The 12,081-nt window shown below is 35.8% G+C and overlaps 1 protein-coding gene across 1 annotated transcript in view; it reads left to right on the top strand.

Annotated features, from left to right (window-relative positions):
* The window catches only part of ADAM10 (ADAM metallopeptidase domain 10), a 173,211-nt gene that overhangs the window by 78,903 nt on the left and 82,227 nt on the right, over nucleotides 1-12,081 (top strand). Inside the window, exon 3 of the mRNA XM_069098152.1 lies at nucleotides 3,906-4,024. Coding sequence (XP_068954253.1) covers nucleotides 3,906-4,024 — 119 coding nt within the window. The remainder of the gene's footprint in view (nucleotides 1-3,905; nucleotides 4,025-12,081) is intronic.

The following is a 12,081-nucleotide window of genomic DNA, read 5'->3' as shown; positions in this document are numbered from 1 at the left end:
CCAAGAAGCAGCTGTTCTGCCTCCTTGATGCTTACCCCAGGAAAATTCTGTCTGTTCAGCTTGAGCTCTTCCTTATATACGGTATGGCTCCTCCCTGTTCAGCCCCTTCCTGTTACATCAGTAACAGGGGTTCATACCTCCTACTTCTTTACAGAGGCTTAATTTGAAACTAGGTGCTAAGTACCTGTTAGCTTAGCAATACAAAGGGATCTTCAAATTTCATTACTATTACAGTTACCTATAGATTTAGTGAATAGATAGATTAAGAAGATTATCACTTAGGAGCAGATAATTTAGAATAAGACATAATAAAGTAATCATAGGATTAATCTTTCAGAAATCTAGATTTCCCTTTCTGGCAGAAAGGAGCGTTGACCAGAGGCTAAGTCCCTTTCTGGCAGCTGGCACCCTTCTACCCAGAGACTAAGTTCCTCTTTCCCAGTGTCCTTTCTGGTTACAAAAGGTACCACCTGGAGGAAAGGATGTCTGGCATAGAATTAAGAAAGTTTAGGGAAAAACTAACCAGTCAGGTGACCTTGATTTGTCCAATTGAATTATGTTCAAAATAAATTTTTGTCATTTTTTTCCAGTTCTTTTTTGTTATAAAAACCACATCTGCAAATCACTTCTTGTCTCTGACCTCTGAGAAGTCAGGTGACCTCATTTGATATTCAAATGCAAGCTTTGCAGATTAAATAAATCATAGATGGCTCAGTAACTTTGTCCTCAGTTTCCTTTTTATTTCTGATAATCAATTTTAACAATGTAAAGCATAATTCTAAATTAATTTAACTTGCAACCATTAGATAAAAAATGTAATATTTCTTGAAGTCAGGGTCTAGGACAATGAATGCATTGTACTTGGTAAGACAGTAAATGTTTGAATAGAATGTAAGCTTCCTGAGATCAAAGGCTCTTTCATTTTTATCTTACATGAAAGATTTTACCAAGCTTTAAGAGTCATAAATATTAGCTATTATTACCTTAAACTCTCTAGCACCTTGCACAATGGCTTGCATGTAAAAATACTTACCTTACTGTATAATTGGTTTAGTGAATGAATAAGAACAAATAGAGTGTCTTCTGCTTTATGAGCCTTAATGATTAAAAGGTGTATATGTCTTTTAGAGGTAATTTTGAAGCTTATTTTTATCTTTTATTAATGACTTAAGCCTTTTGAAATAATTTTACCTAAAAGTATATTTTTGTTGGATTTTTTTTCCCCTCCAGTTTTACATCAACTTCTTTTATTCTCTCTTCCCCTGTCCTGAGAGCCATCCTGGCAAGAGGCAGCTAAATGGTGCAATGGATAGAGCACTGGGCATGGGGTCTGGAAGATCTGAGGTCACATCCAGCCTCAGACAGTTACTGTGACCTTGGGCAAGTCACTTAGCTTCTGCCTTAGTTTCCTCAACTGTAAAATGAAGATAATAACACCAAGCTTCCAGGATTGTTTTAAGGATCAAATGAAATAATATTTGTACAGCACTCAGCACAGTGCCTGGCACATAGGTAATTAATACATGTTTGTTTCCTCTTTCCATCTCTTTTTAAGAAAGAATACAGAAAAAAGACAGGAAGTAGTTTAGCAAACCAGTACAGTAACCATGTTTGACAACATATGTAGTATTCTATACTCAGTTCTGCACCTTTGCAAATAAATTAGGGAGGTGCTTTTCACTCCTAGAATCCTCAGAATCCCTAGTTTCCTTTAAAGCCCAATTCATTCTCTGCCTACTATATGAGGCCTTTCCTGATTCTCAGTAGTTGATTCCCTTCCCTAAATTACCCAGTATATATTTTGCATATGTTTTGTGGAATGTAGCATAATGTAATAGATAGAGATCTGGCTAAGAATTAGAACAGAGCTGAAGTTGTGCTTCTGACACAACCTGGACATTGTGATCCTTGGCAAGTTATTAAACTCATTGTCCCATGGCAATTCTCTAGGACATTTAGTTGTTGAGCAAGTACATATCAGAATTGGTAGAAGGATTCCCTGTACCAAAGAAATTAGACATCCAAAAAGCCCTAAAATATTCGTTTTGCATATACTTATGTGGGGGTGGGCTGGGCCGGACTGAGTGTCTTCTTTGTTTAGAATGCCAGTTGTGCTTTTGTATCCCTAGCACCTAACTTAGTTTCTGGCATAAAAAAGAAATACTTGTTAAACTTTTTTCTCCCCAGTTGTTTTGATCATTAGGTGGGTTCATTGTATTTAATTTGACTTTAAACTTATGACTTTGATTTTGTCTCTGAGAGTATATCACTAGCATTATATATCTGGCAACCACGGTTATAGTGGGGTTTTTTGGCTCACTAATAGAACAAACAAATGTAGAGCAAAAATGAAATACTTTTCAGAGATGACTGGAAGAGTTTAGAGAGAGGGTTATAATTTTTTAAAAATTTATTTTTAGGACTAATTTTTGCTTTTATGTAACCTAGATTTCTCAACACATCCATTCCTCTTATCAGAGAATCAGCTTTTCACAAATTCACAAATAATTTTTTAAAGAATAAAAAGCAAGAGAAAGAGAAAAAAAATTAAGCAAAACTGATCATACATTGGAAAGAAATTGAATTATATGCAGTTCTCCATATCTACTGATCTAGACCCCTCCAGAGTAGGGGACAAGGGAGGGAAGTAGTAATGTTTTCTCATATTTTCATTGGAGACAAATTTCTTCATATTTTGCAACATTTAGGTTCATTTATTTTATGGTTGTTGTAATTTCCATTTTCATTGTTAGTAGTCATTATGAATATAGTTATTGGCTATCTTTACTTCACTGTAATTAATTCATGTAAGTTTTCCCTATGCTTCTCTGCATTCTTCATATTTGTCTTTTTTTTTTCAACACATTCTTTTGTGTTTATGTACCATAATTTGTTCTCTAATCACTGAGTGAGTAGCTACTTGTTTCATTCTCAAATTGACAGGTATTTGCTTTGTTTCAAGATCTTTGCTACCACAGAAAGTGCTACTGCTGTAAATATTGTGGTTATATGGAGCCTTTAAAAAATTTTTTTTTTCATGAGTTACCTCTTGGGGGTATATTAATAGTGGAATCTCTGGGTCAAAGAGTATGAATATTTTAAGCCCTTCATTTTCTTAATTCCAAATGGTTTTCAGGGATTGTTGTGCTATTTTACAGTTCTAATAGCAGTGCATTAGTGTACCTGTCCCTCCACAACTCCTCTGACCTTGAATCTTTTCATCTTTTATCATATTTGCTAATGTACTTGGGTATGAGGAGAGATCTCAGGGTTGTTTTGATTTATATTTCTCTTTGTATTAGTGATTTGGAGCATCCTTTCATATGGTTGTTAATAGTTTGCAATTATTTGTTCATATCCTCTGACTACTTCTTTACACATACACACACATACAGGCAGAGAGAGAGAGAGAGAGAGAGGCGAGGTTTAAAGAGAAACACAGAGAGGGACTTGAGGTTTAAAGAGCATACATGTTTAAATTTTAGACTACTTAGCTGTGAATAATGAAAGACCAGCGACTGTAGCTTAGGCCTGACACATTAAGGGGAAGAAAAGAATTGTTGAGGTTGAGAAATTGGGTCATTTGACTCAGGCAGGTATCACTGACCCAGGATAATTTGGTCAAATATGATGTTGGGATGAATTGGGGAGACAAGGCTTGCTTATGTGTAGGGCACAGTCACAATTTAGTTGTGTAGATTCAGAAAGTTCTTGTATTCAAATGCTAAGTAGAGCACATAAAATATTGTTACTGTAAGATTTAATAATTTTATTTTTGCATAAAGAATAGCTTTATGTAGAGACTTAAGAGCAGATTTATGTAACTGAATCCATATTTTGCTAGTTTTTGTAACTGTTTGAATTTGGAATCTTCTTAATTTCAATTTTCCCCACTCACTTTGCAGACATTTCAACTTACGAATGAAGAGAGATACATCCCTTTTCACAGATGACTTTAAAGTAGTAATGTCAGATCAAGTACTTGATTATGATACCTCTCATATTTACACTGGACACATTTATGGTAAGTTCAACATTCTTTCTCCACCGTGCAGCGCCCCCCCCCCCCCAAAACAACCCTAAAACCAATCAGGCAAATGAATATTTTTTTAAAAAACTTCATTTAGAAGGACAAAAATAGTTATGCAAATATGAACAAAAGTATCAGAAAAGATATAAATTCTCTAGAGATTTAAATTGTACGTGAATGTTATTGTCTTTTTAGACATATATGTTCCTGTTCTGTTTCTTATGGAATCACTGTTTTGATGTTCCAGTTAGTCTGTAAAGTTTATTTCAGCCCTATACTTTGAGTTTTAGATGATTTGCAATAGAAGGCTAGGAAACTTTTATAATTTTCTTTCTCTTATTTCATTGAAGTAGTGGTCTCTAAAATTTGTAGTCTAGAATTGACAGTCAGATCTTTTTAAAAAGATTCAATAGCATTTCACATATCTGGAGTTCATATCTATTATACAGTTGAAAATCCAGAAATAGGTCACAACAAAAGTTCTTTGATCTGTCAAAACAGGTACTACAAAGGATGTGTGATATTATCTCTAGACCTTAGTTGAGACTTTAGGAATGTAATTATTGGCAGAATCAATTTTGGCAAAAATTGTCATTGAGTAAACTTATTAATAGATTGGAGTAGAGCAGGAATGGAGTGCTGCAAGAGCTAGGCAAACTATAATAGTAATACCTAATTGCTAAACATTCCCTGTCGGGTCTCATGTACCCTAATTGTCCTGTGGACCATGAGGGTATTGCTGTATGTTTTAATAATGAAGCTCCATAATGATGACCCAGAGACATTAAAAAAGTTAATGTTTTGTATTCTCTGCTTAGACTGGGAGGAATTTCAGTAAATTTTTCAAGAGATTTAAAATTCAAAATGGTTGTTTTTTTTTTCTCTTTAACTTTTATGTTTAAAACATTGCTTTATTATTATTATTATTTTTAATTCACTTGTGTGGAATGTGTTTCTCTGATTATTGATTGATGTTGCCAGACAGATGAGTTTGTTGTTTTATTTACATTTTCTGGCAAGCAGCAGAGCTATTTACTAAATTGAATGTTTGCTATATTCTTTAAACAACTTTGTCTAGGTAGATCTGTGCCATAAAAGTCCTTGTATGCCTCATTGTGGCATAGTGATGGTCCTGGGTTCTTGAAGGATACCAGTTGAGCTTAAGCTCTGGCAGGTGTTAACTAGGTGGAAAAGCTTTTAATATAGGTTGTCTGAGGACCAGCTTAGTGAAGTATGCAAGGCTCATCTTTCACCAGCAGTTTGGCTACTACATGATTAAGACTTTTATTTTGGCCACAGTAATTCATGAAACACATAAAAAATGGCCTTCAGTCTCTCTGCATCTTTCTCCTATTTCTGAAGTCACCATGACCTTGGCAGAAAAGAAGTCTGAGGGAGATAGTCATGTAGTTTTTTTAGATTACCCTACAAGTATAAACTTAAGTGTTTATACTTATAACATTGGTTATTTAGTCAACTGATAAGCATTTGTTAAGCACCTTATAGGTGCTAGGGATTAAGAGAAAAGCATAAACTTCTCTCTAAAAACTTATCTTTTAATGGAAATCAATTTGCATATTTATAGGTACGTACAGAACAGTTACATAAATTAACTTTGAGAGGAAAGGCACTAGCAACTAGGTGGAGTGGAGTAGACTATGTAGAAGGTAGTACTGGAACAGAGTCTCAGAGAAAATCAGGAATTCCAGGAGGTAGAAGTAAAGAGAGAATACTTTGTAAGCATTGAGGACAATGCTATCTGAAATTGGAGTTAAAGTATTTGAATGTTGGAAATAGCAATACAGAAATTTTGGCTGGATTATAGATGATTGCATTGAAGGTATGTAATGTGTAGTAAGGTTAGAAAATAGTTTATAGAGGCAGTCTATCTAAGACTTGGAAAACCAAAGAGTAAATTTACATTTTATCCTTGAGGTAATAAGGAGCCATTATGGCTGATTATAAAAATTAGGGAAATGAATTGAGAAATTATTAAACCTTTGGGAGTTGACAAGGTCACCAAATAAAAAAAAACGTAGAGTGAAAAAGGGAAGATTATCCATGATATATCAGTGGAGATTGAGAGAAGGCAGGAGGAGAGACCAGGTGTCAGAAAAGACTCCAGAGGGAATGGCATTGAGGAGACAATGGTCAGTAATTTCAGGTACCATAGATAGTTAAAACAAGGATGATATTTTAGAGAAGATTTTGCGCTTAAGAAATCATTGGTAACTTTGGAGAGAAGTTTCATTTGATAATAAAATCAGAAACTAGTTTTCAGAGGTTTTAGAAAAATGAGAGAAGAAAGGCATTTGAGAAATAGGGAGAAGCTAGTTTTTAAGAATTGAGATGTGTACAAGTTTGTAGGCTAGCAGGGATGGAACCAGTAATTAATAGAGATGTAAGCTAAATGAGAAAGGGGATATTATTGGAACCATTTGACTGAAGGAGTATTGAAAATGGCATCCAAGGATATATGTAGGAGGGATGGTAAAGAGAAGAGGCACCTCATTATTATACTTTGGTGAAGGATGAGACGAGATGAGAAGGAAAGGGAGCTCAGGGAAAATGCCTCTCCTTTATTAGTCAGACAAGGTGTGAGAGTCTCGGTTAAGTTGAAGAAGAGTATAGAGGGAAGTTTGCGGGGGAGAAAAGATTTGGAATATCTTCTGTGGGGAGTGGGATAGGGAATTAGGTAGAAGTAAAAATATTGCCTTGCTAGAGTGAAAATGTACTTGATTAGATCATGTAAATAGCATGAAATAAGAGATTTGAGGATCGAGTTGAACTGGTTAATGTAAAGGGCTTGTCAAGTTTGGGAAGAGAGTATATAGTGTAGAAAGAGCACAAGATTGTAAGTCATAGTGAGAATGAAGAAATTTAGGAGAAGTAAGGTATTGAGATACCGAATAAGAGATTACGATCACATAAAGGCATTTCAGAGTTTTTGATCATGGAAGTGGAAAACTCATGGACCAAATAAGACCAAAAGGATTGGAAGAAATAGGTTTTGAGACTTGGAGTAGTTTGAGGAACTACAAGTTTGGTCATAGAAAGAAGATTACATTAGCCATCACACTGTTGGAACAACTGAACCTCACTATAATTGACGTACTTCCATAAGTGAACCATATGCCTCGAAATAGAGGCAGATCTGCCATATGATGCCATCCATCAGAGACAGATTGATAGTCCTAGTTCTACTTTGATATGTCTCCTTAGATATTTTATGGAAGGGATGGTAGAGCCAAGATGGTAGAGTTGAGGAAGCATTCAGTTGAACTCTCCCAACATTCCTCTCCAAACAACTTTTATAATCATATTTCATATTGAATTATGGAGCAGCAGAGCCAACAGAAGGTTAGGGTGAGACATTCTTTTAGCCTAATATAAATTAAATGGAGGGCAGAAGAAGAGATTTGTGATGTGGAGTTGGGGGGTGGAGGCTGGCCTGGAGCCCACACAGTTGCAAACCCAGTGATGGGAACATGCAGTGGTGACAGAAACAACAGCAGCTTTGGGAGCTCTCAGTATAGAAGATAGTAAGGTACTCTGACAGGTAGCCAGAAAGAGATTATAGGGGAGCACTGTGCTGCCCTGGATGTAGCACCAGGTGCTGTTTGGTCAGTCCATTGCCTTATACCTACTTGTGGATCACAATTCAAAGGAAGAAAGGAACATTTTTGGTCAGAAGGGAGCAGGGGCTGTGGAGGGACAGTATTACCTCCATTCTCAAGGGAGCATGGACCCAGAGAAGTAGTATGCCCAAGGGATCTGGGCCTTTCCTGAGTAAGGACCAGAGTGCAGACCAGAAGAGAGCCATGACCACACCCTAGATCACACCTCCTTAGAAGCACCAAAAGCTTCCAGATCACCAGAACTCAACAACAGTGAGAGAAAAATGTGAAGCTTGGGCCAAACCCCACTCCCACCCCCCCACTCCAGTTCAACTTTAATATAAAATTCAAAACTAAGAAATAGACTGGGAAGATGAGCAAACAACAAAAATAAGGAAAAAAACAGTTTGAACATAAAAAACTATTGTGTGACAGGGAAGATCAAAATTCAGAAAACAGTGATGTCAGAACAACTACAAACAAAACATCAAAGGGGGGAAGATATGAACTGGACACAAACTCAACAAGAGTTCCTGGAAGAGCTAAAAAAAATGATTTTCAAAATCAAATAAAATGGTAGAGAAAAAAGTTGGGCAAAGAAATGAGAATGAGGGAAGAAAATTACAAAAAGACAACCCTAGATTGGGGATGGAGCCAAGATGGTGGAGAAAAGGCAGAGATTCGCCTACACTTAGCCAAATTAATCTCCAAACAACTTTAAATAATGCCTACAAACAAATCATGGAGTGTAGAACCCACAAAAGGATGGGGTGAAATAGTTTTATAGCCTAACACAACTTAAAAAGGTCAGCAGGAAAGTATTGCATCAGGGTGAGAGTGGAGCGCAGTTCACTGCCACTTGCACCAGCATAGGTGGTGCCCCAGCAAACCAGTATCAGGCCTTGGGGGCACAGTTGCCACAGTGTCTGCTTCCAGACTTCTTTTTTTAAATTTTTTTTTGCTTTTTGGAGGGCAGTTGGGGTTGTGACTTGCCCAAGGTCACACAGCTAGTTTTTGTATTAAGTGTCTGAGGCTGGATTTGAACTCAGGTCCTCTTTATTCCAGGGCCTGTGCTCTATTCACTGCACCACCTAGTTGTCCCTGCTTCCAGACTTCTTAGCCTGCAGACAGTAAGGGGGTTGGACAACTGGACAGAAGGAGATTACAGGGTTCTCTTTGTTGGTACTGGGGGGCAGATCCTACACTGGGATCTGGGTTGTAGTCCTGGGTGGTAGTCCCAGGGTGAGGAGCACACTAGCACAGCAGAGCTTTTAGGTGCAGGGGAGCCAGGGCCCTGGTCACAGTTCCAGAAAAGAGTCCTTATGATTGCTCACAGACCAGAGCACAGGCCAGGAGAGTAGGAAGTCTACCTCTACTTAGATCATACGACCTTGGAAGAGTTGAAAATTTACAGGTCTCCAGAATTAGCTCTAATAATAGCTGCACAAAAACCTGAAACTTGGGACAGTTTCCCCTGCACCCCAGAAGCAGAGCCCTGCTCTAGCATAGAGTTAAAAGTCAAGAAATAGACTAGAAAAATGAGCAAACTATTTTTTTAAGTAAAAACTGCTACATCTAAAGCCTTAAAAAAAAATGTGAATTGGTTTCTGTTCCCTTTCTCCTGCCCAAGTTCAGACATAGCTCAGAAAGGATTATAAAAATCTACTAAGAGAAGCAGAGGAAAAATTGGGAAAAGAAGTGACAGTGATACAAGAAAATCATGAAAAGAGTCAATAGCTTAGTAAAGGAGGCATAAATAGTGTTAGTGTCTTAATTTTCCCACATCTCCTCCACCATTTGTCATTTTCCTTTCTGTCATATTAGCCAATCTGGTAGGTATAGGGTGGTACGTCAGAATTGCTTCTCTAATCAGAAGTGATTTAGAGAATTTTTTTATATGACTGTTGATCGCTTTGGTTACTTAATCAGAAAACTGCCTTTTCATATCCCATTTGACATAGTTGTCTCTATTTAAGAAATGTTTTTATCAGAGAAACTTGCCATAATTTTTTTTCAGTCATGATTATTGTGTATTTCCCTCCATTTTATCCCCCCTGCATGCTCACTGTTTATCCTACTCTCTTCTTTCACCCTGTCTATTCTCAAAAGTGTTCTGCTTCTAAAGCAACTCTGAGGTAACTTACACCCCACACCTATCAGATTGGCTAATATGACAGAAAAAGAAAATGACAAAGGGGATGTGGGAAAATGGAGGTGCTAATGCACTGTTGCTAAAAGGTTATCCTGATTCAGCTATCCTGTAGAGCAATTTGGAAATATGTCCAAAGGGCTATAAAACTATGCCTACCTTTGACCCAGCAATGCCGCAACTAGGTACATATCCTAAAGACATCAAAGAAAAAAGAAAAGTACCTACATGTATACAATATTTATAGCAGCTCTTTTAGCGGTGGCAAAAAAATTGGAAATTGGGGGGATGCCCATCAACTGGAGAATGAACAATTTGTGGCATAAGATTGTGATGGAATATTATTGTGCTGTAAGAAATGATGATCAAGATATGCTCTCAGAAAAACCTGGAAAGATTTACATTAATAGATGCAAAGTGAAATGAGCAGAACGGGGAGACCATTGTACACAGTAACAGCAATGTTGCATGATGCTCAACTATGAATGATTTAGCTATTCTCAATAATATAGTGATCCAGAAGAGTTTCAAAAGACCTATAATGAATAATGCTATCCATCTCCAGAGAAAGAACTAGATTCTGAATGTAGATTGAAGCATACTTTTAAAAAAAACTTTATTCATTTTATCTATGTTTTCTTTCACAATATGACTAATATTGAAATAACATTTTACATGTCTGCATATGTATAACCTATATCAAATACTTGCCTTTTCAGTGCAGGGGGAGAACAGTGAGTGTGGGAGAGAATTTGGAACTCAAACCTTTATAAAAACCAGTGTTTAAAATTGTTTTTCATGTAATGGGGAAAAATAAATTTAAATAAATTTATTTATTTATAAAAATATATTTTATTTATATTTATAATATATTATATAATATAATTATATATTATATACATTATATATTAATATATAATATAATAATTATATATTAATATAGTATATAACATATAAATATATATTTATTTATAAAAATAAATAAATTTAAAAAGACAGCAACTTAGTAAAAGAGGCATAAAAAATGTAGAAGAATATAGCACCTTAAACAGAATTGGCCAAACGGAAAAATAAGTACAAAAGCTCACTGAGGAAAATAATTTCTTAAAAAATAAAATTGGATAAGGGGAAACTAATGTTTCCATGAGACACTTAGAAACAATGGTTGTTGTCCTTCAGTCTCAAAGAGGACCTAAATGACATCACTATGTTGGAGGCAAGGTACAGTATGTGCGACTGCAACTGATAATCCCAGTATGAACTTGGAAGGCTCTACCACAGATTGGGCTCATATAGTCTGTATGAACCTAGAACCTAGTTCATATGAACCCCAAAACAATAAAATAAAGTCAAAAGAAGAAAATATAAAATATATAATCAGAAAAACAACTGACCTAAAATTTAGACTGAATTAGGAGACTATCTGAAACCAGTTCTCAAAGAGAGAGTCTAGATAGCATATTTCAAGAAATTATCAAGGAAAACTGCTTTGATGTCCTAGAACCAGTGGATAAAATAAAAATGGAAAGAATCCATTAATCTAAGGTGATGAAATTAAAACTCCCAAGAATATCAAAACCAAATTCCAGAGCTCTCAGTTCAAAGAAAAACTATTTCAAGCAGACAGAAACAAACCATTCAAATATTGTGCAGCCACAATCAAGATCACACAAGATTTAGTAGTTACCATGTTAAAGGAGTAGAGAACTTGAAACATGATATACCAGAAGGCAAAAGGGCTACAATTACAACCAAGAATAATCTACTCAGCAAAACAGAGTATAATCTTTCAAAGGAAAAAATGATGTTTAATGCAATAGAGGACTTTCAAGCCTTCTTGATGAAAAGACCAAAGCTGAATAGAAAATTTAACTTTCAAATACAAGATTCAAGAGAAACACAAAAAAAGACTTCAAATGTATAATCCATATCACATTGCTTGCCTTCTCAAATAGTAGGAGAGAGGCAGGACAGAGGGAGAGAACTGGACCCCAGTTTTACATAATGAAATTTTTTTTTACATGTAATTGGGAAATGTTTAACAAGAAATAAAATAGATTTTTTTTAAAAAAAAAAGAAATAGAGGAAGGCTTCTGTTATCTTGGATGAATTTGTTATGGAAAATTTACAGAAAATAAAGAATCATAATGAATGGGTTGTGGTTTGTACTGATATAGGTATGTTAATACCAGTAAGGTTACAGGTCTACATAAATAAGGTCTTTGCCCCCAAAGAGGAAACTTTGTTCTTTTACTTGAATCCTGAACGTGGAATTGTAAATACCT

The sequence above is a fragment of the Petaurus breviceps genome, unplaced genomic scaffold (assembly GCF_028583685.1).
Source record: "Petaurus breviceps papuanus isolate PSGF00001 unplaced genomic scaffold, PetGlider_PUasm1.0 37, whole genome shotgun sequence".
NCBI lineage: Eukaryota > Metazoa > Chordata > Mammalia > Diprotodontia > Petauridae > Petaurus > Petaurus breviceps.
Note: the sequence above shows the minus strand (reverse complement) of the source record. Positions and strands in the feature narration are given on the sequence as shown.